General features: G+C 72.2%; 2 protein-coding genes across 2 annotated transcripts; both read left to right on the top strand.

Moving 5' to 3' along the window:
- Window positions 1-864: 864 nt before the first annotated feature.
- Window positions 865-14496, top strand: DDX41 (DEAD-box helicase 41). Its single transcript, XM_075918728.2, has 17 exons — window positions 865-1028; window positions 1105-1212; window positions 2412-2571; window positions 2649-2723; window positions 3043-3103; window positions 4390-4526; window positions 4734-4806; window positions 4920-5073; window positions 5149-5285; window positions 8262-8424; window positions 8829-8960; window positions 9071-9142; window positions 9219-9315; window positions 11410-11559; window positions 11628-11699; window positions 13809-13919; window positions 14013-14496. The coding sequence occupies exons 1-17, from the start codon at window positions 1005-1007 to the stop codon at window positions 14147-14149; spliced, it is 1863 nt and encodes a 620-aa protein (XP_075774843.2). The 5' UTR covers window positions 865-1004; the 3' UTR covers window positions 14150-14496.
- DOK3 (docking protein 3) lies at window positions 14430-25051 on the top strand. Its single transcript, XM_075918729.2, has 5 exons — window positions 14430-14569; window positions 19383-19676; window positions 19922-20015; window positions 23074-23246; window positions 23326-25051. The coding sequence occupies exons 1-5, from the start codon at window positions 14513-14515 to the stop codon at window positions 24112-24114; spliced, it is 1407 nt and encodes a 468-aa protein (XP_075774844.1). The 5' UTR covers window positions 14430-14512; the 3' UTR covers window positions 24115-25051.
- Window positions 25052-27021: the final 1970 nt, after the last annotated feature.

The following is a 27021-nucleotide window of genomic DNA, read 5'->3' as shown; positions in this document are numbered from 1 at the left end:
GCGTCCGGGGAGGTGGAGCGTCTGGGACCGCCCCCGCCTATGCCCCGCCCCCTGCATCGCCCCGCCCCCCGCCTATGCCCCGCCCCCTGCATCGGTGCGCCCGCCTCCATCGCCCTGCCCCCGCCTATGCCCCGCCCCCTGCATCGGTGCGCCCGCCTCCATCGCCCCGCCCCCCGCCTATGCCCCGCCCCCTGCATCGGTGCGCCCGCCAGCATCGCCCCGCCCCCCGCCTATGCCCCGCCCCCTGCATCGGTGCGCCCGCCTCCATCGCCCCGCCCCCCGCCTATGCCCCGCCCCCTGCATCGGTGCGCCCGCCAGCATCGCCCCGCCCCCCGCCTATGCCCCGCCCCCTGTATCGGTGCGCCCGCCTCCATCGCCCCGCCCCCGCCTATGCCCCGCCCCCTGCATCGGTGCGCCCGCCAGCATCGCCCCGCCCCCCGCCTATGCCCCGCCCCCTGTATCGGTGCGCCCGCCTCCATCGCCCCGCCCCCAGCCTATGCCCCGCCCCCTGCATCGGTGCGCCCGCCTCCATCGCCCCGCCCCCCGCCTATGCCCCGCCCCCTGCATCGGTGCGCCCGCCTCCATCGCCCCGCCCCCAGCCTATGCCCCGCCCCCTGCATCGGTGCGCCCGCCACCATCGCCCCGCCCCCTGCATCGGTGCGCCCGCCACCATCGCCCCGCCCCCTGCATCGGTGCGCCCGCCACCATCGCCCCGCCTCCAGCCTATGCCCCGCCCACTCCCTTTATCGGTGCGCCCCGCCCCCCACAGCGCTCCGTCCGCGCAAGGCTAAGGCCCGCCCCTGCTGCCCGGGGCGGGGCCCAAACCGCCCCACGCGGGCGCCGCAGCGAGTCACTAGGTTTGTCCTTCGGCGCAGCCCGTCCGGCGCGTTGCGCCACGTGACGTAGCTGTGCGCGGTTGCTTAGCGACAGAGCCCGCCCCCAGGCCCAGTTCCTGCGCGGCGAGGCGAGGCGAGGCGGGAGCGGGGCGCGCGCGAGGCCGAGCCATGGAGCCCGGGAGCGACCGGAAGGTGCGAGCCCCCCCCGGCCCTCGGGCCCCGCCCCGCCCCCCCGCGCGGCGGCCCCTGACCACGTGTCTTCCCGCAGAGGCAGCGCGAGGCGGAGGCGGAGGCGTCGGGCCCGTCGGGGGACGAGGCGGCGGAGGACGCGGACTACGAGCCCTACGTGCCCGTCAAGCAGCGCAAGCAGCAGATGGTGACGCGGCAGCCGGGGGCGGGGTCTGCCCGGGGAAGGGAGGGGGCGGGGTCTGCCCGGGGAAGGGAGGGGCTTGGCTGGATGGGGCGGGGTCTGCCCGGGGAAGGGGGCGGGGTCTGCCCGGGGAAGGGAGGGGCTTGGCTGGATGGGGCGGGGTCTGCCTGGGAACGGGGCGAGGTCTGGCCGGCGAAGGGAGGGGCTTGGCTGGAAGGGGTGGGGTCTGCCTGGCAAGGGGGCGGGGTCTGGCCAGTGAAGGGAGGGGCTTGGCTGGAAGGGGCGGGGTCTGCCTGGGAACGGGGCGAGGTCTGGCCGGCGAAGGGAGGGGCTTGGCTGGAAGGGGCGGGGTCTGCCTGGGAACGGGGCGAGGTCTGGCCGGTGAAGGGAGGGGCTTGGGTGGAAGGGGCGGGGTCTGCCTGGGAAGGGGGCGAGGTCTGGCTGGTGAAGGGAGGGGCTTGGCTGGAAGGGGCGGGGTCTGGCCAGTGAAGGGAGGGGCTTGGCTGGAAGGGGTGGGGTCTGCCTGGGAACGGGGCGAGGTCTGGCCGGTGAAGGGAGGGGCTTGGCTGGAAGGGGCGGGGTCTGCCTGGCAAGGGGGCGGGGTCTGGCCGGCGAAGGGAGGGGCTTGGCTGGAAGGGGCGGGGTCTGCCTGGGAACGGGGCGAGGTCTGGCCGGCGAAGGGAAGGGCTTGGCTGGATGGGGCGGGGTCTGCCTGGGAACGGGGCGAGGTCTGGCCGGTGAAGGGAGGGGCTTGGCTGGAAGGGGCGGGGTCTGCCTGGCAAGGGGGCGGGGTCTGGCCGGCGAAGGGAGGGGCTTGGCTGGAAGGGCGGGGTCTGCCTGGCGAAGGGAGGGGCTTGGCTGGATGGGGCGGGGTCTGCCTGGGAAGGGGGCGGGGTCTGGCCGGTGAAGGGAGGGGCTTGGCTGGAAGGGGTGGGGTCTGCCTGGCAAGGGAGCGGGGTCTGGTGGTCATGGGGAGGGGTCTGCCCTGAAGGTGGAGGGGTTGGCTGGTGTGAGGATCTTGTGGGTGCCCCTTAGTTGCTGTGGTGCTCTAGCCTCAGCCCTGGTCTGAGTGCTCTGGGCAGGACACAGGGTGATGCCCGTGGGGGGGGGGGGGATGGTTCAATCCCCTGCCCCAGTTCAGAGTCCCCTGCAGTCCTGGATGGGGCGTGTGGCACTGGGTGCCCCTGACTATTGTGTCTCTGCAGCTGCAGAAGCTGCTGCAGATGCGCAGGAAGGGGGTGCTGGAGGAGGAGCAGAGAGACAGCAGCAGTGAGCACAGGGGCGATGAAGACGATATTCCTTTGGGACCCCAGTCCAACGTCAGCCTCCTGGACCAGCACCAGCACCTCAAAGAGAAGGCGGAAGGTAGGGGGAGGAGGGGCACTTGTGGCCAGGGCCCAATCTGTGGGCAGTGCCTAACTCACCTTTCCATGGCTCCACAGCGCGCAAGGAGTCGGCCAAGGAGAAGCAGCTGAAGGAGGAGGAGAAGATCCTGGAGAGCGTGGCTGAGGGCCGAGGTGGGTCGGGCTGGGGGAGTGGAGTTGGCTGAGGTGACATTCTCTCCCCTTCCCTTCCTGGCGCTGGTGAAGGGACAAGGACAAGGCAGTGGTGCTTGCACTGTCCCCATGCGGAAGCCTGGCCAGCTGGTGCCAAGCCGCCTGGTGCCCACCTCTCCCGGGTGAGAGACAGAGCCATTCTGTTGGGTGTTGCTGACCCAGTGGGCCCTTTCCTGTCACTGTGTGTGCGCTCCCCCGACAACCCCACTGCCGGTTCCCTTGTCCAAGCCGCATGGGCCTAGCTCCGGGAGCTGTGCCGATCCCGTCTGTTCTTCTGCAGCTCTGATGTCTGTGAAGGAGATGGCGAAGGGCATCACCTACGACGATCCAATTAAAACCAGGTGAGCCCCAGGGCCCTGTCGCGCTAGGCTTTGCCCTTTTGTGACCAGCTTGCAGCTGCTCTTTGCTCCTCAGCATCCTCCCCTGGGGAGCTGTCCCCGGATGCAGTGCGCTGCTCCCGCAGAGCAGCAGGGCTGGGCGCTCCAGGTGGGGAATGGGCAGCAGCCTGGCGAGCGGGGCTACGGCTTCTCCCAGGGTCCAGCAAGGGAACAACAGGAACCCAGCCCGTGGAAATACTGCTCCCTAACTTGTACCGCAGCGGGTGCACTGACCCCGAGCCTGGCTGGGACGGATGGAAATTCCATGGCCACAAAGAAACCAGCCTTTGCCAGGAAATTAGGGTTGATGCTACAGAATGTGGCAGTTGATCCCAGCGTGCCACAGCGCACGGGAGCTCAGCCGCAGCTCCCACACCTGGCCACTCTGCTCTGGGGGCAGTTCAGCTCCTGCTCCCACACCTGGCCACCCTGCTCTGTGCCCAGTTCGGCTCCTCTGCTCCCACACCTGGCCACCCTGCTCTGGGCGCAGTTCGGCTCCTCTGCTCCCACACCTGGCCACCCTGCTCTGGGCGCAGTTCGGCTCCTCTGCTCCCACACCTGGCCACCCTGCTCTGGGCCCAGTTCGGCTCCTCTGCTCCCACACCTGGCCACCCTGCTCTGGGCCCAGTTCGGCTCCTCTGCTCCCACACCTGGCCACCCTGCTCTGGGCGCCCTTCGGCTCCTCTGCTCCCACACCTGGCCACCCTGCTCTGGGCCCAGTTCGGCTCCTCTGCTCCCACACCTGGCCACCCTGCTCTGGGCCCAGTTCTGCTCCTCTGCTCCCACACCTGGCCACCCTGCTCTGGGCGCAGTTCGGCTCCTCTGCTCCCACACCTGGCCACCCTGCTCTGGGCGCCCTTCGGCTCCTCTGCTCCCACACCTGGCCACCCTGCTCTGGGCCCAGTTCTGCTCCTCTGCTCCCACACCGGGCCACCCTGCTCTGGGCCCAGTTCTGCTCCTCTGCTCCCACACCTGGCCACCCTGCTCTGGGCCCAGTTCGGCTCCTGTGCTTTGGAAGTGGGTTGTACATGCAGCTGCTGAGGGACGCAAGCTTAGGGCTGTGTTCTCTCCTCGTGGGTCGCCCCAGCTCTTGCATTTGTGCCATTGGCACCTGAAATCCTGGGCGTCCGGGATCAAGTACACAGCTTGGCCAGTTCGCCTGCTGCCTTCCCATGCGAAGGTGGCAAGTGCAGCTCAGGTCAGCCTGGCATTCCCCACCCTTCCTGAGCTCTCCCTTGCCCCTTTCTCAGCTGGAAGGCCCCACGGTACATCCTGGGCATGTCAGAGGCACGGCACAATCGCGTGCGCAGGAAGTACCACATCCTGGTGGAGGGCGAGGGCATCCCACCGCCCATCAAGAGCTTCAAGGAGATGAAGTTCCCAGCAGGTGATGTGGGGGTGGGGGAGTTGTCTGTGGGGCGCCGGTGGGGGGGGTCACATCGCTGGGCAGTGGGGAAGCGACTCAGCCACGGCAATAGAGCCCTGCGCAGGTATCCACGGATCGCCGGAGCCAGAGCCGCAGCTGTGGGAAGCAGGGCTCTAGCTGCCAGCCACTCGTGCGCTGCTGACACGCCCCGTCACCTTCTGTCCGCAGCTATCCTGAGGGGCCTCAAGAAAAAGGGAATCCAGCAGCCGACTCCCATCCAGATCCAGGGAATCCCCACCATGTGAGTGCTGCCTTCCTCAGCTCCGTGGCCCCTGGCCCCACTGCCGCGTCCTCCACCCCCGCAGCCTGGGCACGGGGCTTCTCGGTGCTCACCCGCTGCCCATGTCTCTGCAGCCTGTCTGGCAGGGACATGATCGGCATCGCGTTCACCGGCTCGGGGAAGACGCTCGTGTTCACGCTGCCCGTCATCATGTTCTGCCTGGAGCAGGAGAAACGGCTGCCCTTCAGCAAGAGAGAGGGGCCCTACGGGCTCATCATCTGCCCCTCTGTGAGTGGCTCGGCTCCCGGTGGGATCTGGGCGGGGGTCGGAGGGGTGCCGGGCTGACGGCCTCCTCCCCTGCAGAGGGAGCTGGCCCGGCAGACCCATGGCATCCTGGAGTACTACTGCCGCCTGCTGCAGGAAGACAGCCTGCCCGTGCTGCGCTGCGCCCTCTGCATCGGGGGCATGTCTGTCAAGGAGCAGATGGAAACCATCAAACAGTAAGCCCCGCCCTTGGGAAGGCCCCGCCTCCCGGCCGCCTTCCCGCCCTGCATCCTGCCCCGCCTCCCGGCCTTCTTCCTGCCCCGCCTCCTGGCCTTCTTCCCGCCCTGCATCCTGCCCCACCTCCCCGGCCTTCCTGCCCCGCCTCCCGGCCTTCTTCCCGCCCTGCATCCTGCCCCACCTCCCCGGCCTTCCTGCCCCGCCTCCCGGCCTTCCTGCCCCGCCTCCCGGCCTTCTTCCCGGCCTCCTTCCTGCCCCGCCTCCCGGCCTCCTTCCCGCCCTGCATCCCGCCCCGCCTCCCGGCCTTCTTCCCGCCCTGCATCCTGCCCCGCCTCCCCGGCCTTCTTCCCGCCCCACCTCCCCGGCCTTCTTCCCGGCCTTCTTCCTGCCCCGCCTCCCGGCCTTCTTCCCGCCCTGCATCCTGCCCCGCCTCCCGGCCTTCCTGCCCCGCCTCCCGGCCTTCTTCCCGGCCTCCTTCCTGCCCCACCTCCCGGCCTCCTTCCTGCCCCGCCTCCCGGCCTCCTTCCCGCCCTGCATCCCGCCCCGCCTCCCGGCCTTCTTCCCGCCCTGCATCCTGCCCCGCCTCCCGGCCTTCCTGCCCCGCCTCCCGGCCTTCTTCCCGCCCTGCATCCCGCCCCGCCTCCCCGGCCTTCCTGCCCCACCTCCCCGGCCTCCTTCCCGCCCTGCATCCCGCCCCGCCTCCCGGCCTTCTTCCCGCCCTGCATCCTGCCCCGCCTCCCGGCCTTCTTCCCGCCCCGCCTCCCGGCCTTCCTGCCCCGCCTCCCGGCCTTCTTCCCGCCCCGCCTCCCGGCCTTCCTGCCCCGCCTCCCGGCCTTCTTCCCGCCCTGCATCCCGCCCCGCCTCCCCGGCCTTCCTGCCCCGCCTCCCAGCCTTCTTCCCGGCCTTCTTCCCGCCCCGCCTCCCGGCCTTCTTCCCGCCCCGCCTCCCGGCCTTCTTCCCGCCCCGCCTCCCGGCCTTCTTCCCGGCCTTCTTCCCGCCCCACCTCCCCGGCCTTCTTCCCGGCCTTCTTCCTGCCCCGCCTCCCGGCCTTCTTCCTGCCCCGCCTCCCGGCCTTCTTCCCGCCCTGCATCCTGCCCCACCTCCCCGGCCTTCCTGCCCCGCCTCCCGGCCTTCCTGCCCCGCCTCCTTCCTGCCCCACCTCCCGGCCTCCTTCCTGCCCCGCCTCCCGGCCTTCCTGCCCCGCCTCCCGGCCTCCTTCCCGCCCTGCATCCTGCCCCACCTCCCCGGCCTTCTTCCCGCCCCGCCTCCCGGCCTTCTTCCCGCCCCGCCTCCCCGGCCTTCTTCCCGCCCCGCCTCCCGGCCTTCTTCCCGCCCCGCCTCCCCGGCCTTCTTCCCACCCTGCATCCTGCCCCACCTCCCCGGCCTTCTTCCCGCCCTGCATCCTGCCCCGCCTCCCGGCCTTCTTCCTGCCCCGCCTCCCGGCCTCCTTCCCGCCCTGCATCCTGCCCCGCCTCCCGGCCTCCTTCCCGCCCTGCATCCTGCCCCGCCTCCCGGCCTTCTTCCCGGCCTTCTTCCTGCCCCGCCTCCCGGCCTTCTTCCCGCCCCACCTCCCCGGCCTTCTTCCCGCCCCGCATCCCGCCCTGCCTCCCGGCCTTCTTCCTGCCCCACCTCCCCGACCTTCTTCCCGCCCTGCATCCTGCCCTGCCTCCCGGCCTTCTTCCCGCCCCGCCTCCCGGCCTTCTTCCTGCCCCACCTCCCCGGCCTTCTTCCTGGCCTTCTTCCTGCCCCGCCTCCCGGCCTTCTTCCCGCCCCGCATCCCGCCCTGCCTCCCGGCCTTCTTCCTGCCCCACCTCCCCGACCTTCTTCCCGCCCTGCATCCTGCCCTGCCTCCCGGCCTTCTTCCTGCCCCGCCTCCCGGCCTTCTTCCCGGCCTTCTTCCTGCCCCGCCTCCCCGGCCTTCTTCCCGGCCTTCTTCCTGCCCCGCCTCCCGGCCTTCTTCCCGCCCTGCTTCCTGCCCCGCCTCCCGGCCTGCATCCTGCCCCGCCTCCCGGCCTTCTTCCTGCCCTGCATCCTGCCCCGCCTCCCGGCCTTCTTCCTGCCCCGCCTCCCGGCCTTCTTCCCGCCCTGCATCCTGCCCTGCCTCCCGGCCTTCTTCCCGCCCTGCATCCTGCCCCGCCTCCCGGCCTTCTTCCCGCCCTGCATCCTGCCCCGCCTCCCGGCCTTCTTCCTGCCCCGCCTCCCGGCCTCCTTCCCGCCCTGCATCCTGCCCCGCCTCCCGGCCTTCTTCCCGCCCTGCATCCTGCCCCGCCTCCCGGCCTTCTTCCTGCCCCGCCTCCCGGCCTTCTTCCCGCCCTGCATCCTGCCCTGCCTCCCGGCCTTCTTCCCGCCCTGCATCCTGCCCTGCCTCCCGGCCTTCTTCCTGCCCCGCCTCCCGGCCTTCTTCCTGCCCTGCCTCCCGGCCTTCTTCCTGCCCCACCTCCCCGGCCTTCCTGCCCCGCCTCCCGGCCTTCTTCCCACCCTGCATCCTGCCCCACCTCCCCGGCCTTCCTGCCCCACCTCCCCGGCCTTCTTCCCGGCCTTCTTCCCGCCCCACCTCCCCGGCCTTCTTCCCTTCCCGCCCCGCCTCCCGGCCTTCTTCCCGCCCCGCATCCCGCCCTGTCTCCCACCCCGCCTCCCGGCTTTCTTCCCGCCCCACCTTCCCGGCCTTCTTCCCGCCCTTCTTGCCCCACCTCCCAGCCCCCTTCTGACCTCGCTCCCAACCCTCGCCCTGCCTCCTGCCCTGTGTAGGGACTCTGGTGCCAGCCCTCTTCCCGCCCCGCCCATGAGCAGCAGCCCATCTCGCTGGGTGCCCCAAGGGCAGGGTTCTGAGGCTGCTGAGCGGGCCAGCCTGAGTGTGATGTGCTGTTGTGGGGCCTGCCCACAGCAAGGGGGTCGGGCGTGGGGAGCAGCTCGGGGGCCCCTCACCCCTGCATCCAGAGTGCACAGGACCCTGAGGCTGCCCACCTGCTCTGCAGCGGCGTGCACATGATGGTGGCTACCCCCGGCCGCCTCATGGACCTGCTGCAGAAGAAGATGGTGAGCCTGGACATTTGTCGCTACCTGGCCCTGGACGAGGCCGACAGGATGATCGACATGGGCTTCGAGGGAGACATCCGCACCATCTTCTCCTACTTCAAGGTAGCTAGCGGGCAGGGGAGGCTGGGGGCCGGGCAGGGTTAAATCCTTTAGTCACAGTCCCTGGCCTCGCCCACTCAGGAGCTTGGGGGCGCGGTGCCGGCTCGGCTCTCTACCCCGGGGCCTCGCTGGCTGGCATGGAGCACAGGTCCTGCCTGGCTGGGCTAACGGTTTCCCTGTTGGAGCCCAGTGGCCCCTGCCCTTGGCACCGTGTCTCTGGCCGCCCTGGCGAGCCGAGCCCAGTCTCCTGCCGTGCTGCCCGGCCTGCTGGCGTAAAGCTGGGCTCCAAGGGCCCCTGTGTGGGGACTAGCAGGGCTGCCCAGCCCCGGCTGGCCAGTGCAGAGACCAGCACCCCATTGGTTGTGCTGGCTGATGGACCACACTAACTCCCCCGGGCCTGGGCGCAGGGCCAGAGGCAGACCCTTCTCTTCAGTGCCACCATGCCCAAGAAGATCCAGAACTTTGCCAAAAGCGCCCTGGTGAAGCCCATCACCATCAACGTGGGACGAGCTGGAGCGGCCAGCCTGGACGTCATACAGGTGAGCTGCCAGCAGGGGGCGCTCCCACACGGCCTGCGCTGGCTGCCAGCATCCGCTGTCCAGGGCCCTGAGCTCCGGGGCCCTGAGCCGCGCGCTGTGCTTGTGCCCAGGAAGTGGAGTACGTGAAGGAGGAAGCCAAGATGGTGTACCTGCTGGAGTGCCTGCAGAAGACCCCGCCGCCGGTGAGTCCTGCACACGGGGAGGGGGCAGACAGGCCCTGGGCCCAGAGCAGGTCTCAGTGCTGCCGCCCTGTGGCAGGTGCTGATCTTTGCGGAGAAGAAGGCCGACGTTGACGCCATCCACGAGTACCTGCTGCTGAAGGGCGTGGAAGCGGTGGCCATACATGGAGGCAAAGGTCAGTGAGGGCACAGGCACCGTCCCCACAGAGCAGCAGCCAGTCCCAGCATGCACTGCTTCCGGGGCGCCTCAGAAGGGTTGGCGGCCTGGCCCCACGCACTGGGCCGTGGGCGCAGAAACGACGGGAGGTGGCGGAGCTGGGCCTGCACCGCTTGTCGCCCGGCTCCCTGCGCTGGGCCTTCCCCATGGAACGCCCTGGCGGGCTCCAGAGCCTTGCAGGCCGCAGCCTCAGAGCGAGCTTGGGAGGCCAGTCCCAGCTGGGAATTCTGGGGCTGAGGGGCTCTGCTTGGGTCGTGCCTGACTCCGGCCGGGGGAAGTTCCCTGCCTGCAGGGCCTCCCTCCCTGACCCCCCCCTTGCTTCCCTGGGACCCCTTCTGCACCCAGCCTCCCTCCCTGACCCCCCCCTTCGCTGCCCTGAGCCCCCTTGTGCACCCAGCCTCCCTCCCTGACCCCCCCTCGCTGCCCTGAGCCCCCTTCTGCACCCAGCCTCCCTCCCTGACCCCCCCTTCGCTGCCCTGAGCCCCCTTGTGCACCCAGCCTCCCTCCCTACCCCCCCCCCTTCGCTGCCCTGAGCCCCCTTGTGCACCCAGCCTCCCTCCCTACCCCCCCTCGCTGCCCTGAGCCCCCTTCTGCACCCAGCCTCCCTCCCTGACCCCCCCTTCGCTGCCCTGAGCCCCCTTGTGCACCCAGCCTCCCTCCCTACCCCCCCTCGCTGCCCTGAGCCCCCTTCTGCACCCAGCCTCCCTCCCTGACCCCCCCTTCGCTGCCCTGAGCCCCCTTGTGCACCCAGCCTCCCTCCCTACCCCCCCCTCGCTGCCCTGAGCCCCCTTCTGCACCCAGCCTCCCTCCCTGACCCCGCCCTCGCTGCCCTGAGCCCCCTTCTGCACCCAGCCTCCCTCCCTGACCCCCCCCTCGCTGCCCTGGGCCCCCTTCTGCACCCAGCCTCCCTCCCTGACCCCCCCTTCGCTGCCCTGAGCCCCCTTGTGCACCCAGCCTCCCTCCCTGACCCCCCCTTCGCTGCCCTGAGCCCCCTTGTGCACCCAGCCTCCCTCCCTACCCCCCCTCGCTGCCCTGAGCCCCCTTCTGCACCCAGCCTCCCTCCCTGACCCCGCCCTCGCTGCCCTGAGCCCCCTTCTGCACCCAGCCTCCCTCCCTGACCCCCCCTCGCTGCCCTGGGCCCCCTTCTGCACCCAGCCTCCCTCCCTGACCCCCCCTTCGCTGCCCTGAGCCCCCTTGTGCACCCAGCCTCCCTCCCTGACCCCGCCCTCGCTGCCCTGGGCCCCCTTGTGCACCCAGCCTCCCTCCCTGACCCCCCCTTCGCTGCCCTGGGCCCCCTTCTGCACCCAGCCTCCCTCCCTGACCCCCCCTCGCTGCCCTGGGCCCCCTTCGGCACCCAGCCTCCCTCCCTGGCCCCCCCCCTCGCTGCCCTGGGCCCCCTTCTGCACCCAGCCTCCCTCCCTGACCCCCCCCCTCGCTGCCCTGGGCCCCCTTCGGCACCCAGCCTCCCTCCCTGACCCCCCCCCTCGCTGCCCTGGGCCCCCTTCGGCACCCAGCCTCCCTCCCTGACCCCCCCCCTCGCTGCCCTGAGCCCCCTTCTGCACCCAGCCTCCCTCCTAGACACCCCCCCCTCGCTGCCCTGGGCCCCCTTGTGCACCCAGCCTCCCTCCCAAACCCCCCCATCACTACCCTGCAGCCTTGGCTCTTGGTCGGGCGCCCTGCCTGCTGGGCCCCCGCCGGGAGCGTGTCAGGGAAGCAGGAGGCAGCCAGCAGGTAGACCTGGGCAGGGCAGGGCATGGGAGGGAGGGGGTGGATACCCCTTGCACAGAGCAGGTGGCCCCTGCGTGCATCCGCTGCCATGGCCACAGCGCTACGGGAGTCCCGTGGTGTCCCTGGGGTGCTTGAGGGAATGCCGTGGGGCAGGGTGCAGAGTCCGGACCGGGCAGCTCCCAGGCCTCTGCCGGTGACAAGCGGCCGCCCCATGGGAGGGTCTGGCTAGGGCTTGCCCCTCGCTCTGGCTACGGTGGTGGGGGTGGGGGCGGGCTCCTGGCTGGAGGAGCTGCCCCTCACCAGCCCTCTGTCCTGGGGCCCGCAGACCAGGAGGAGCGGACGAAGGCCATCGAGGCCTTCCGGGAGGGGAAGAAGGACGTCCTGGTTGCTACCGACGTTGCCTCCAAGGGCTTGGATTTCCCGGCCATCCAGCACGTCATCAACTACGACATGCCGGAGGAGATCGAGAACTACGGTAGGGCGGGCCGGGGCCGGGAGGGGGGCGCCTGCTCGTGGCCAGGGCCTGACTCTCTCTCCCCGCAGTTCACAGAATTGGGCGCACGGGCCGCTCGGGGAACACCGGCGTTGCCACCACCTTCATCAACAAGGCCTGTGGTGAGAGGCGCGGGGCGTGGCAGCCGGCTGTGGGAGTGGGCATGGCCGGGTGGGCCTGTGGTGAGAGGCGCGGGGCGTGGCAGCCGGCTGTGGGAGCTGGGCATGGCCGGGTGGGCCTGTGGTGAGAGGCGCGGGCGTGGCAGCCGGCTGTGGGAGCTGGGCATGGCCGGGTGGGCCTGTGGTGAGAGGCGCGGGGCGTGGCAGCCGGCTGTGGGAGTGGGCATGGCTGGGTGGGCCTGTGGTGAGAGGCGCGGGCGTGGCAGCCGGCTGTGGGAGTGGGCATGGCCGGGTGGGCCTGTGGTGAGAGGCGCGGGGCGTGGCAGCCGGCTGTGGGAGCTGGGCATGGCCGGGTGGGCCTGTGGTGAGAGGCGCGGGCGTGGCAGCCGGCTGTGGGAGCTGGGCATGGCCGGGTGGGCCTGTGGTGAGAGGCGCGGGGCGTGGCAGCCGGCTGTGGGAGTGGGCATGGCTGGGTGGGCCTGTGGTGAGAGGCGCGGGCGTGGCAGCCGGCTGTGGGAGTGGGCATGGCCGGGTGGGCCTGTGGTGAGAGGCGCGGGCGTGGCAGCCGGCTGTGGGAGTGGGCATGGCCGGGTGGGCCTGTGGTGAGAGGCGCGGGGCGTGGCAGCCGGCTGTGGGAGTGGGCATGGCTGGGTGGGCCTGTGGTGAGAGGCGCGGGCGTGGCAGCCGGCTGTGGGAGTGGGCATGGCCGGGTGGGCCTGTGGTGAGAGGCGCGGGGCGTGGCAGCCGGCTGTGGGAGCTGGGCATGGCCGGGTGGGCCTGTGGTGAGAGGCGCGGGCGTGGCAGCCGGCTGTGGGAGCTGGGCATGGCCGGGTGGGCCTGTGGTGAGAGGCGCGGGGCGTGGCAGCCGGCTGTGGGAGTGGGCATGGCTGGGTGGGCCTGTGGTGAGAGGCGCGGGCGTGGCAGCTGGCTGTGGGAGTGGGCATGGCCGGGTGGGCCTGTGGTGAGAGGCGCGGGGCGTGGCAGCCGGCTGTGGGAGCTGGGCATGGCCGGGTGGGCCTGTGGTGAGAGGCGCGGGCGTGGCAGCCGGCTGTGGGAGTGGGCATGGCTGGGTGGGCCTGTGGAGCGGGGCGGGTGTCGCTGTCCCCAGCGTGGCTGGTTCCGGCCCCTGCAGCCTCGGCTGGGTGGGCCTGTGGTGAGAGGCGCGGGGCATGGCAGCCGGCTGTGGGAGTGGGCATGGCTGGGTGGGCCTGTGGTGAGAGGCGCGGGCGTGGCAGCCGGCTGTGGGAGTGGGCATGGCTGGGTGGGCCTGTGGTGAGAGGCGCGGGCGTGGCAGCCGGCTGTGGGAGTGGGCATGGCTGGGTGGGCCTGTGGTGAGAGGCGCGGGGCGTGGCAGCCGGCTGTGGGAGCTGGGCATGGCCGGGTGGGCCTGTGGTGAGAGGCGCGGGCGTGGCAGCCGGCTGTGGGAGCTGGGCATGGCCGGGTGGGCCTGTGGTGAGAGGCGCGGGCGTGGCAGCCGGCTGTGGGAGCTGGGCATGGCCGGGTGGGCCTGTGGTGAGAGGCGCGGGGGTGGCAGCCGGCTGTGGGAGTGGGCATGGCTGGGTGGGCCTGTGGTGAGAGGCGCGGGCGTGGCAGCCGGCTGTGGGAGTGGGCATGGCTGGGTGGGCCTGTGGTGAGAGGCGCGGGGGTGGCAGCCGGCTGTGGGAGCTGGGCATGGCTGGGTGGGCCTGTGGTGAGAGGCGCGGGGGTGGCAGCCGGCTGTGGGAGTGGGCATGGCCGGGTGGGCCTGTGGTGAGAGGCGCGGGGCGTGGCAGCCGGCTGTGGGAGTGGGCATGGCCGGGTGGGCCTGTGGTGAGAGGCGCGGGGGTGGCAGCCGGCTGTGGGAGTGGGCATGGCCGGGTGGGCCTGTGGTGAGAGGCGCGGGCGTGGCAGCCGGCTGTGGGAGTGGGCATGGCCGGGTGGGCCTGTGGTGAGAGGCGCGGGCGTGGCAGCCGGCTGTGGGAGTGGGCATGGCTGGGTGGGCCTGTGGAGCGGGGCGGGTGTCGCTGTCCCCAGCGTGGCTGGTTCCGGCCCCTGCAGCCTCGGCTGGGTGGGCATGGCCCTCTGTCCCGCTGTGCCCAGGCCGGCACGGTTCTCAGCTTCCTCTCTGCCCAGATGAGTCCGTGCTCATGGACCTGAAGGCGCTGCTGCTGGAGGCCAAGCAGAAGGTGCCGCCGGTGCTGCAGGTGCTGCACTGCGGGGACGAGACCATGCTGGATATTGGAGGTGAGGGGCTGGGCGGGGCGCTCGGCTCCACCCCCTGCTCTGCCACTGCTGGGCTGCTCCCCTGGCCTGCCTCTGACCCCTCCCTCCTTGCAGGCGAGAGGGGCTGTGCCTTCTGTGGGGGCCTGGGCCACCGCATCACGGAGTGCCCCAAGCTGGAAGCCATGCAGACCAAGCAAGTCAGCAACATCGGCCGCAAGGACTACCTGGCGCACAGCTCCATGGACTTCTAGGCCGGGCGCGTGGCCCGGCCGTCGCTCCCGGGAGAGGAAGCCTCTGCTCTGCTGCAACGGCCCATTGCATCAGCCTGCCAGCACGGGGCCACCCAGCCGCAGCCTCCCGGCCTGGCCCAGGGGCGCCCTGCCCTGTCCCGTCCCGGGGCTCCGGCCGGGGGGCTGAGGGGTGGTTGTGCTGGCCTAGGCAGTCAGGCGCCCTGGCTGCGGAGGGCTGGGCAGAGGGGCCGCGTCTGGCTGCTGGCCCGGCCCCTGCCGCCCCGCCTGCCGCAAAGGGGAAGTTAGTGAGAAGGGAAGTCTCCTGCGCGCTCGCTCCACCACAGCAGCCAGCGGCTCCTTCCCGGCACCGCGGCCGGCCGGGCCATGGAGACCCCCGTGAAGGCCGGGCCCCTCTATGTCCAGCACTTCAGATTTGGAAAGGTAAAGGGGGCGGCGGGCCCCAGCTCGTGGGGGCTAGGAAAGGGCGAGGGGCTGAGCCGAAGGAGGGGCAGCAGGGGCTGTCACCACCCCAGGACTGACCATGGTGGCACACGGGGATACGTGGGGGGCCTGCCAGCGGGGCCCCAGCTCCAGCCTGTGTTGTGTGACTTGCGCTGAAGTGTTAATAAACAGATTGGGAACAGCGTGCGGGGCTGGGGACGTGCGCTGGGAGCCCCGCTGTGGCGAGATGCGGGGGGCGTGGCGGGCGCCTGGGCCCTGGGCGCTGCAGGGGAGCGGGAGGTAACAGCCGTGGGGGTTCCTGCGTTCCGGCCGTGCGGAGCCCTGCCTGGCCCGGGGAGAGGGGCAGCGTGCAGCCCTCGCGCTCCACTGAGCTGTCAGAGGTTGGGGTTCACGTGGGCTACGGGAGAGCCGCTGGCGTCTGCAGGAGGAGCGGGGCTGGGGCTCTCCCGGGAAGGCCCCTGTCCCATGGAGCAGCTTTGGCACCGTGCGCTTCGGGGCTTCGTCCTGGCCCTCAGCCGCCTCTGCAGCCCGGGGCCTGGCCAGCCAGCGCCTCGCAGGCAGGCTCGGCCCGCGCCCAAGTGCTCGCTGCTGGCCAACACGCAGGCAGGCTCGGCCCGCGCCCAAGTGCTCGCTGCTGGCCAACACGCAGGCAGGCTCGGCCCGCGCCCAAGTGCTCGCTGGTGGCCAACACGCAGGCAGGCTCGGCCCGCGCCCAAGTGCTCGTTGGTGGCCAACACGCAGGCAGGCTCGGCCCGCGCCCAAGTGCTCGCTGGTGGCCAACACGCAGGCAGGCTCGGCCCGCGCCCAAGTGCTCGCTGGTGGCCAACACGCAGGCAGGCTCGGCCCGCGCCCAAGTGCTCGCTGGTGGCCAACACGCAGGCAGGCTCGGCCCGCGCCCAAGTGCTCGCTGGTGGCCAACACGCAGGCAGGCTCGGCCCGCGCCCAAGTGCTCGCTGCTGGCCAACACGCAGGCAGGCTCGGCCCGCGCCCAAGTGCTCGCTGGTGGCCAACACGCAGGCAGGCGCAGAGGAAAGCGGGGAACCCCGGGGCGCCCCGGCGCGGTTCCCCTGCGTGCCCGAAAGCAGCGCTGCTGCCCTGGGAGCCGCCCCTCGTGTTACCAGCACACGCAGCTCTGCCCGGGCGCTGCCCGTCGGTCGCACGCTCCTCTGCCCTGCCCCCTCCCGGGCGCTGCCGGTCGGTCGCACGCTCCTCTGCCCTGCCCCCTCCCGGGCGCTGCCGGTCGGTCGCACGCTCCTCTGCCCTGCCCCCTCCCCGGGCGCTGCCCGTTGGCCGCACGCTCCTCTGCCCTGCCCCCTCCCGGGCGCTGCCGGTCGGTCGCACGCTCCTCTGCCCTGCCCCCTCCCGGGCGCTGCCGGTCGGTCGCACGCTCCTCTGCCCTGCCCCCTCCCCGGGCGCTGCCCGTTGGCCGCACGCTCCTCTGCCCTGCCCCCTCCCGGGCGCTGCCGGTCGGTCGCACGCTCCTCTGCCCTGCCCCCTCCCGGGCGCTGCCGGTCGGTCGCACGCTCCTCTGCCCTGCCCCCTCCCCGGGCGCTGCCCGTCGGTCGCACGCTCCTCTGCCCTGCCCCCTCCCGGGCGCTGCCGGTCGGTCGCACGCTCCTCTGCCCTGCCCCCTCCCGGGCGCTGCCGGTCGGTCGCACGCTCCTCTGCCCTGCCCCCTCCCCGGGCGCTGCCCGTCGGTCGCACGCTCCTCTGCCCTGCCCCCTCCCCGGGCGCTGCCCGTCGGTCGCACGCTCCTCTGCCCTGCCCCCTCCCGGGCGCTGCCGGTCGGTCGCACGCTCCTCTGCCCTGCCCCCTCCCCGGGCGCTGCCCGTCGGTCGCACGCTCCTCTGCCCTGCCCCCTCCCCGGGCGCTGCCCGTCGGTCGCACGCTCCTCTGCCCTGCCCCCTCCCCGGGCGCTGCCCGTCGGTCGCACGCTCCTCTGCCCTGCCCCCTCCCGGGCGCTGCCGGTCGGTCGCACGCTCCTCTGCCCTGCCCCCTCCCGGGCGCTGCCGGTCGGTCGCACGCTCCTCTGCCCTGCCCCCTCCCGGGCGCTGCCGGTCGGTCGCACGCTCCTCTGCCCTGCCCCCTCCCGGGCGCTGCCCGTTGGTCGCACGCTCCTCTGCCCTGCCCCCTCCCGGGCGCTGCCCGTTGGCCGCACGCTCCTCTGCCCTGCCCCCTCCCGGGCGCTGCCGGTCGGCCGCACGCTCCTCTGCCCTGCCCCCTCCCGGGCGCTGCCCGTCGGTCGCACGCTCCTCTGCCCTGCCCCCTCCCCGGGCGCTGCCGGTCGGTCGCACGCTCCTCTGCCCTGCCCCCTCCCGGGCGCTGCCCGTTGGTCGCACGCTCCTCTGCCCTGCCCCCTCCCCGGCGCTGCCCGTCGGTCGCACGCTCCTCTGCCCTGCCCCCTCCCGGGCGCTGCCCGTTGGCCGCACGCTCCTCTGCCCTGCCCCCTCCCGGGCGCTGCCCGTTGGCCGCACGCTCCTCTGCCCTGCCCCCTCCCCGGGCGCTGCCGGTCGGTCGCACGCTCCTCTGCCCTGCCCCCTCCCCGGGCGCTGCCGGTCGGTCGCACGCTCCTCTGCCCTGCCCCCTCCCCGGGCGCTGCCGGTCGGTCGCACGCTCCTCTGCCCTGCCCCCTCCCGGGCGCTGCCCGTCGGTCGCACGCTCCTCTGCCCTGCCCCCTCCCGGGCGCTGCCCGTCGGTCGCACGCTCCTCTGCCCTGCCCCCTCCCGGGCACTTCAGCCAGGTGCTGGCTGACAGACCTTCCCCAGGGAGGATGTGGCTGCTGCTGGCTGCAGGGCCTGGCCCAGGCAGCAGGTGTGGGGCTGCTCTGAGAACAAATGGCTCAAAATGGCTTCATTTGCATCAAGCTAGCGGCTAAAAACAACCCCAGAGCCAAGGGCACAGGCCTAGCGCAGGCCGGGGCAGCTAACGGGAGCGGCTGGGACCCGCCCAGGGCTGAGTACAGCGTGCTGCCCCGGGGGCCCTGGACTGGCTGGGGCAGCTAACGGGAGCGGCTGGGACCCGCCCAGGGCTGAGTACAGCGTGCTGCCCCGGGGGCCCTGGACTGGCCGGGGCAGCTAACGGGAGCGGCTGGGACCCGCTGAGGGCTGAGTACAGCGTGCTGCCCCGGGGGCCCTGGACTGGCTGGGGCAGCTAACGGGAGCGGCTGGGACCCGCCCAGGGCTGAGTACAGCGTGCTGCCCCGGGGGCCCTGGACTGGCCGGGGCAGCTAACGGGAGCGGCTGGGACCCGCCCAGGGCTGAGTACAGCGTGCTGCCCCGGGGGCCCTGGACTGGCCGGGGCAGCTAACGGGAGCGGCTGGGACCCGCCCAGGGCTGAGTACAGCGTGCTGCCCCGGGGGCCCTGGACTGGCCGGGGCAGCTAACGGGAGCGGCTGGGACCCGCCCAGGGCTGAGTACAGCGTGCTGCCCCGGGGGCCCTGGACTGGCCGGGGCAGCTAACGGGAGCGGCTGGGACCCTTCGAGGGCTGAGTACAGCGTGCTGCCCCGGGGGCCCTGGACTGGCCGGGGCAGCTAACGGGAGCGGCTGGGACCCTTCCAGGGCTGAGTACAGCGTGCTGCCCCGGGGGCCCTGGACTGGCCGGGGCAGCTAACGGGTGCGGCAGGGACTCGCTGAGGGCTGAGTACAGCGTGCTGCCCCGGGGGCCCTGGACTGGCCGGGGCAGCTAACGGGTGCGGCTGGGACCCTTCCAGGGCTGAGTACAGCGTGCTGCCCCGGGGGCCCTGGACTGGCCGGGGCAGCTAACGGGTGCGGCTGGGACCCTTCCAAGGCTGAGTACAGCGTGCTGCCCCGGGGGCCCTGGACTGGCCGGGGCAGCTAACGGGTGCGGCTGGGACCCGCCCAGGGCTGAGTACAGCGTGCTGCCCCGGGGGCCCTGGACTGGCCGGGGCAGCTAACGGGAGCGGCTGGGACCCGCCCAGGGCTGAGTACAGCGTGCTGCCCCGGGGGCCCTGGACTGGCCGGGGCAGCTAACGGGTGCGGCAGGGACTCGCTCTCGGGGGCTTGCCGGCTGCGTGGCCGGGGGACTCAACACCTGCCTGGGTGGGGAAAGCCAGCCGAGCAGTGGCGGGGGTTGGGCCCTGGGATGTAGCTGCCAGCTGCCTAGAAGCTCTATGGAATTGCCTCTCCCCATAGGGCTCCTCCGTGCTCCAGGCACATGCACAAGGAGCTGATGCTCCCAATGCAGAGTAAGATCCAGGCCTCTGCAAGCCCAGGGGCCTAGGAAGGGGTCAGCCGTCAGCCTGGCCAGCAGCCAGCGTGCCCCCCACCCTCCAGGCTTTCTCGCTAGAGCCAAGTGCAGCCGCTCTCCTTAGGGAGGACCAGTCCAGCGCAGCTGCAGGGGTGCTAAGGGCGGCGGTAACGCTGCAAAAGGGCTGAAGAAGACGGAGGAATTGGAGCAAGACCAGAGGCCACCCAGTGACAAAGCTGCTGGAAGGACAAGAACAGTGGCCACTGGGGGGGGAAGAACCAGGGTTCAGGCCTGGCTCTCAGCGCATGAGCCATACCGGTGTGGTGTGGCAGTGAGAGGCTGTCCCCACGCTGGGGGGTGGGCAGGCGCGTCTGGCCAACGGACACCACACGCTGGAGTCAGGCTGTCCGAACAATCCCTGCCAGGGGTCCGGGTGTACTTGGGGTCAGCCCCAGTGCAGAGGCTAGGCTGCACCGTTCCTGCAGGCCTGTCCAGCCCCCATCTGCAGGTCTGTGGGCCCCCTGTCTCCTGGTCCCGGCCTCTGAGCCGGGAGCCACTCTGGCGACTCTCGTCCTGCCCCCCCAGAAGTGCTGGCGGAAGGTGGGGGCCCAGCTCTTCGCCACCAGCCCCTGTGGCATTGCCCGGCTGGAGACGTCCGACGCCCGGGACGACGGCTCCGTGCCGGAGAAGGCCTCTCTGCGGAAGTCTGAGCGCCGGGTCATCCGGCTGGCAGACTGCGTCTCCGTGGGGCTGGCGGACGCCCCCAGCTGCCCGAAGGACACGGCTGCCTTCTGCCTGAACACCGTGGAGAAGAGCTACGTGCTGGCAGCCGAGCGGCGGGACGAGTGGGTGTGCCAGCTCTGCCAGCTGGCCTTCCAGGTAGTGCCCAGCCAGCGCCACCCCGCTCAGCCACAGCCGCACTCCCCTCACATCCCCCGGGCACTGGTGCAGCCCCTCCTGCCCCGGGCAATGGCATGTCCCCGTCACCCGGCCCCTGGAGTGCTGGCAAGGCCCTTGCCCTGGGTGCCTCTGAGCTGGCGGCACCTTACTGCCCACATTTGGGTGCCGGGGGGCGGTACCTGATGTGACGGGCAGCGCAGCTGACGGGGGGACTCTGCTTTCAGTGCACTAAGGAGCCAGCGCCTGGCAGCGCCTGGGAACCCCCTGGGTCCGATCTCCACGTGCAAGAAAACGCCCTCTACTCATCCTGGCAGGACCGTACGTACAGCCGGGGCAAAGCGTGGGTCGGACACGGACCCCAGCAGCAGAGAGGGAGGGGGCTGGGACCAGAGACTTAGGGGTTGGAGGGAGGCTGGGGGGGGCGGGGCTGCATTGGGTGACCAGATACACCAATTTTATAGAGAAAGTCCTGACAGTTGAGGCTTTGCCTTGTGTGGGCATCGATCTCTCTCCGTACCCCTCCCAAACTTTAACACTCGCTTTCTGGTCACCCTAGGGGCTCAGGGACCAGGAATGGCTGGAGATGGGGCAGGAGGCTGGGGGGATGCAGTGGGGCTGGGCAGTGACCCTGGCAGGACACAGTGGGGCTGGGATGTGACTGGCTGGCAGGATGCTGTGTGGCTTGGTGGTGAGGGAGGAATGCTGTGGGGCCAGGCAGTGACTCGCTGGCAGGATGCAGTGGGGCCAGGCAGTGATGAGCTGGTGGTATGTAGTGGGCCGTGGCAGTCAGGGGAGCACAATGGGGCTGGCAGTGCGGGGGGGGGGGGAATGCAGTGGAACCAGGCAGTGAGTCTAGCAGTGGGGTTGGGCTGTGAGGGGGGATGCAGTAGAGCTGGGCAGTAGGGGGGAATGCAGTGGAGCCGAGAACTGCTGGGGTGCAATGGAGCCGGGCAGTGAAGCTGAGCGGTGAGGGGTATATGCAGTGGACGACTGCAATGGGGGGATGCAGTGGGGCTGGGCAGTGACTGTGGCAGTGGAGCACAACAATGGGGGGTTGCAGTGGAGCCGGGCAGTGAGGGGGGATGCAGTGGAGCCGGGTAGTGAAGCTGAGCGGTGAGGGGGGATGCAGTGGGGCCGGGCAGTGAGGGGGGATGCAGTGGAGCCAGGTAGTGAAGCTGAGCGGTGAGGGGGGATGCAGTGGAGCCGGGCAGTGAGGGGGATGCAGTGGGGCTGGGCACTGAGGCACGGCAGTGGGGCCGGGCAGTGAGCAGACAGTGATGGGAGATGCAGTGGGGCCAGGTAGTGCGGCCAGGCAGTGACTGTGGCAGTGGGGCCGGGCAGTGAGGGGGGATGCAGTGGGGCAGTGGGGCCGGGCAGCGAGCAGACAGTGACGGGGGATGCAGTGGGGCCGGGCAGTGCGGCCAGGCAGTGACTGTGGCAGTGAAGCCGGGCAGTGAGGGGGGGATGCAGTGGGACCGGGCAGTGCGGCCAGGCAGTGACTGTGGCAGTGGAGCCGGGCAGTGGGGCCGGGCACTGAGGGGGGATGCAGTGGGGCCGGGCAGTGCAGCCAGGCAGTGACTGTGGCAGTGGAGCCAGGCAGTGAGGGGGGATGCAGTGGGGCCGGGCAGTGACTGGGGCAGTGGGGCAGTGGGGCCGGGCAGCGAGCAGACAGTGACGGGGGATGCAGTGGGGCCGGGCAGTGCGGCCAGGCAGTGACTGTGGCAGTGGGGCCGGGCAGCGAGGGGGGATGCGGCGGGGCCGGGCAGCGAGGGGGGATGCGGCGGGGCCGGGCAGCGAGGGGGGATGCGGCGGGGCCGGGCAGCGAGGGGGGATGCAGCGGGGACGGGCAGCGAGGACGGGCAGCGAGGGGGGATGCGGCGGGGCCGGGCAGCGAGGGGGGATGCGGCGGGGCCGGGCAGCGAGGGGGGATGCAGCGGGGACGGGCAGCGAGGACGGGCAGCGAGGGGGGATGCGGGGGGGCCGGGCAGCGAGGGGGGATGCGGCGGGGCCGGGCAGCGAGGGGGATGCAGTGAGGGGGGATGCAGCGGGGCTGGGCAGTGAGGGGGGATGCAGTGAGGGGGATGCAGCGGGGCCGGGCAGTGAGGGGGATGCAGCAGGGCCGGGCAGGGAGGGGGATGCAGTGAGGGGGGATGCAGCGGGGCTGGGCAGTGAGGGGGATGCAGCGGGGCCGGGCAGTGAGGGGGATGCAGCAGGGCCGGGCAGGGAGGGGGATGCAGTGAGGGGGGATGCAGCGGGGCTGGGCAGGGAGGGGGATGCAGTGAGGGGGATGCAGCGGGGCCGGGCAGTGAGGGGGATGCGGCGGGGCCGGGCAGCGAGGGGGGATGCGGCGGGGCCGGGCAGCGAGGGGGGATGCGGCGGGGCCGGGCAGTGAGGGGGATGCAGTGGGGCAGCGGGGCCGGGCAGTGAGGGGGATGCGGCGGGGCCGGGCAGTGAGGGGGATGCAGTGGGGCAGCGGGGCCGGGCAGCGAGGGGAGATGCAGTGGGGCCGGGCAGTGAGGGGGATGCAGTGGGGCAGCGGGGCCGGGCAGCGAGGGGGGATGCGGCGGGGCCGGGCAGCGAGGGGGGATGCGGCGGGGCCGGGCAGCGAGGGGGGATGCGGCGGGGCCGGGCAGCGAGGGGGATGCAGTGGGGCAGCGGGGCCGGGCAGCGAGGGGAGATGCAGTGGGGCCGGGCAGTGAGGGGGATGCAGTGGGGCAGCGGGGCCGGGCAGCGAGGGGGGATGCAGTGGGGCCGGGCAGTGAGGGGGGATGCAGTGGGGCCGGGCAGCGAGGGGGGATGCAGTGGGGCCGGGCAGTGAGGGGGATGCAGTGGGGCAGCGGGGCCGGGCAGTGAGGGGGGATGCGGCGGGGCCGGGCAGCGAGGGGGGATGCGGCGGGGCCGGGCAGCGAGGGGGATGCGGGGGGGCCGGGCAGCGAGGGGGATGCAGCGGGGCAGCGGGGCCAGGCAGTGAGGGGGGATGCAGTGGGGCCGGGCAGTGAGGGGGATGCAGCGGGGCAGCGGGGCCGGGCAGCGAGGGGGGATGCGGCGGGGCCGGGCAGCGAGGGGGGATGCGGCGGGGCCGGGCAGCGAGGGGGATGCGGGGGGGCCGGGCAGCGAGGGGATGCGGCGGGGCCGGGCAGCGAGGGGGGATGCAGCGGGGCAGCGGGGCCAGGCAGTGAGGGGGGATGCAGTGGGGCCGGGCAGCGAGGGGGGATGCAGCGGGGCAGCGGGGCCGGGCAGCGAGGGGGGATGCGGCGGGGCTGGGCAGCGAGGGGGATGCAGTGGGGCCGGGCAGCGAGGGGGGATGCGGCGGGGCTGGGCAGCGAGGGGGATGCAGTGGGGCCGGGCAGCGACTGGTGTGTTGGTTTTCCCGCAGTGAGCGAGTTCCAGGTGCTGGTGCACAGGACAGACGCCTCCGCCAGGTGCGGCCTGAGCGGACGCTACCTGCTGGCCGCCTTGCCCGAGGGGCTCGTGCTGAAGGCCCCCGAGTCCCGCCAGCTCCTCCTGGCCTGGCCCTACCACTTCCTGCGCAAGTTTGGCCATGACAAGGTACCGAGGCGCCGCCGCCCGCGGAGCCAGGCCCCCCCGCCGGGGCACTGCCCCTAACGCTGCCCTGTGCTCCCCGCAGGCCACGTTCTCCTTCGAGGCCGGCCGCCGCTGCGACTCGGGCGAGGGCGTCTTCACCATGGGCACCGGCCGGGCGCCGGAGCTGTGCAGCCTGGTCTCCGCAGCCATTGCCCGCCAGAGCGGCAGCCGGGCCCAGGCTCCGGAGGCGCCGCGCTCCACGCCAGGCACGGGCCCCCAGCTGCGCAGCGCCCTGAGCCTGGAGGAAGCGCCGCCCCCCTGGGCCCTGGAGAGGCCAGCTCTGCCGGCGGGGCACTGCCCGGAGCGCGGCCAGGCCCTGCCCTGCGCCCTGGAGCCTGGGGGCCACGCAGGGGCCGGAGCTGAGCCCCCCCTTGTCTACGCCTCCATCCGCAGGGGCCTGCAGCCCCCGCTGCTCATGCCCTGGGGCGAAGCCGAGGACGAGCCGCGGGGGGAGGGGGCGTCCTGGGGGGAGCGGCCCCCAGTCTCTGAACACCTCTACGAGAACCTCTGCGCCCTGGAGGGGGAGGGGCCCTCGGGCCTGGACTCCAGGGGGTCCCCGGAAGGGAGCAGCATCGCCTCGGCCCCCATCTATGACAACAGCTGCATGGTGGCCAAGCGCTGGAGCAGCCCCTCCCTGGAGGCCCAGTACAGGCGGCTGCTGGAGCTGGACGGGCAGGGGGGCGGGGAGGAGGAGGGCGAGGGGCAGGCCCTCGTCAGCGCCCTCCCCAAGGGCAGAGCTAGCAGTGGCCTCAAGAAACTCGTCACCCTCCTGAGCCGCGAGGCAGCCCCCAAGGCGCCTGGCACGTCCCCCAGCGGCCTGGACAGGGCCTAGCCCCCGGCCCTCCCCTCCAGCAGTCACTAGTCGCCTGCAGCACCTGTTGGCGCAGGGCCATTCAGCCACGGCCCATTGGGGGCCCCTCCCCTGCCCTTAGCCTCCTTCCCGGGCCTGCAGCCGGCGCTTGGCTCTGCAGAGGACGGGCCCAGGCCTCGGCTGCCAGGATCCAGCCCCAGCTGTTGCCTGGGTCCAGGTGGCCCACGAGGGTGTCTGCAGCAATCACACCCCTTGTCCCACCACCTAGATACTGGGCAGCTCAGGGAAACTGAGGCACTCTGGTCCCCCACAACATTCCGAAAAGCTCCCTTAGGGCCCGGGTGAGGCCGGAATAGGGCAGGATGGAGCCCAGCATGTGCTGCGCCAACCCCTGGCAGATTGGATCCCCACCCTGTGGGTCCCATCTCCTGGAGGCTTCACTCTGCCCAGTGCAGCACTGGGCAACTGAACCTGGTGTGCCTGGGCATCCGGCTCCTGCTGCTGGCTCTGAGCTGGCACCTGCCAGCAGCCCCTCCTACATGGGCGGGTGTGCAGAGCCTGCAGCCGGAGCCGGGCCCACCGCAGGCTCTGTGCCCCTGGCTGCTGGAGCCCTGGTGGGGAAGGGGCCTGGCCAGAGGGCGAAGACGCAGCCCCGCAGACAGCGCTGGCTCAGGCCCTGGGCCGTGCTCCCTGGCGGGGATTGGGGAGAAGCAGACTGATCAGTAGCTGTGCATAAAGGGCCCCTCCGCGTCGGGCCCAGCGGCTTTGGCCAGCGGGGGCTGGGACGCGCGTTCCGAGTGGTTCTGACTCGCTCCCTTGTGACCGGCCCCGGGGATCCCGGCGATGTTGCGCACGGAAACGTTTTGCCTGCGGACGGGGGCTGGAAACGGGAAGGGCCGTGTTCCGAGAGATTTGCCTTCGTCTGCTTTTGAAAAAATGAAAATTCCTGTTTGGCAAACTGGTGCTGCCTTTGCGGGTGCTTGCTCAGGCGGGTTCAGCTCAGGCGCGCCGGCAGGAAGCCAGGTTCCCTGCCCCGCACCCCGGCACGAGGCCCTGGCTGCGACCCTGCCGCCCCACGGCCCCTCCTTCCCTGGCGCCAGTGATGCCCGTGGGACTGCGGCTCTACAAGCGCCGGGCTCCCTCGTGCTCCCGGCGTCACCAGGAGTTCGCAGGACCAGGGCTTCAACCCTGCAGGTCTTGCCTCGGGCGTGGCACCGAGTGACCCCCACGACTCGCGTCTGGTGCCTGGGGCAGCCACCACTGACAAGCGCTCGCCCCGAAAGGAGCCTGGAGCCACAGGCCGCGTGAGCCGGCGCGTCGGGCCCCGTCCGCAGTCAGAGGCGACTCCGCCGCCAGTCGAGTGGAAGGTTTCTCGGGTCTCCGACACGGGGCAGCGCAGGCTCCACGTTAACACCGGAGCCGGGGCAGAGCCTTAGTCCTCCTGGGGGGGCTCACAGGCCCCTGAGCCCCCCCGTCCTGCTCCCTTCATGCTTCCCCCAGCCAAGCCTGCCCCAGCTCCCAGACCCTGCCCCCACCTCCCTTCCTTTGTGTGGCTGTGGCGAGGAGCCCCCGGCCGCAGCAAGAGGAGACTCTGCCAGCCAGCAGGACAGGCGGGACGTGGTCACAGGAGTCGGGGCCAGGCAGCCTCAGGCCCTGGACCCCAGCACTCGGCTTAGTCTCCTCCTCATGTCATCCCAGCCCCCTGGCCCTGCCCCCAGCCAGGTGCCCCCCTCCGCCCCCCTCCCTTTGTCTCTCCCTGGGAAGAGCCTTGTTACCTGCTCAGGCCGGGCCTGGGTGCCTGGGCCGATCCCCACGTGGGTGAGTCCGTGGGAACCGCGCAGCAGCACAGCCAGGTGGGGACACGGAGTTCCAGAGCACACCGCCCCCTGCTGCATCACACCATGGCTCAGCCGCAGGGTCCGGCAGCGTGGCCCCTTCGGTCCAGGGCTGGCGCCGAAGAAGGGACCCTCATGGCACCAGTGCTCCCCAAGGCCTCCACCCAGTGCCCCTCCCAGTCCCTGGCCTGGCTCCAAGGCAGCCACGCCCTCTCGGCCTCCCCAAGGGGCGAGCCATGGGCGATGGGTCCGGTCCTACGCCAGCCGCCTTCGAGAAGGACACGGGCCTCACCCAGGAACAGGGCCTGTCTCCTGCCAGCCTCCCAGGGAAGCCGGTCACCTTGGGCCCTCCAGTTCCAGCCCCAGTGCGGTCACAGGGAAAACCGCCCGTCTGACTCCCGGCACCATGCCCACAGCTGGTCCCGTGGGCGGGCCCTGCTCGCGCTCTGCCCGTCCTCGGGATCGGCACCGGGGGTTCTGCCTCGCTGGCGGCACGGGGCCCGCTGCTCCCGGCTCAGCACCGCTCCTTGGGGTCAGGGACTTAGCCCAGCACCAGCCCTTGGAGCGGCACCGCTCTTCAGCCGCCTCCAGCCACCATCTGGACACGGTGTGCAGGCCTGCTCCGGTACTGGCCTTAGCTTGGTATTCGCGGGTCCGCTCGCCCCCCCCGACGGCGACGTGGGGCTGGATCCCGCTCGCCCCCCCCGACAGCAACATGGGGCTGGGTCCCGCTCGCCCCCCCCGACAGCAACATGGGGCTGGGTCCCGCTCGCCACCCCCCCCGACGGCGACGTGGGTCGGGGTCCCGCTGGCCCCCCCCGACGGCAACATGGGGCTGGGTCCCGCTCACCCCCCCCGACGGCAACATGGGGCTGGGTCCCGCTCGCCACCCCCCGACGGCGACGTGGGGCTGGGTCCCGCTCGCCTCCCCCCGACGGCGACGTGGGGCTGGATCCCGCTCGCCCCCCCCCGACGGCAACATGGGGCTGGGTCCCGCTCGCCTCCCCCTGACGGCAACATGGGGCTGGGTCCCGCTCGCCTCCCCCTGACGGCGACGTGGGTTGGGGTCCCGCTCGCCCCCCCCGACGGTAAC

The sequence above is a fragment of the Pelodiscus sinensis genome, chromosome 16 (assembly GCF_052426305.1).
Source record: "Pelodiscus sinensis isolate ZL-2025 chromosome 16, ASM5242630v1, whole genome shotgun sequence".
NCBI classification, from domain to species: domain Eukaryota; kingdom Metazoa; phylum Chordata; order Testudines; family Trionychidae; genus Pelodiscus; species Pelodiscus sinensis.
This window is presented reverse-complemented; position numbering and strand designations above follow the sequence as displayed.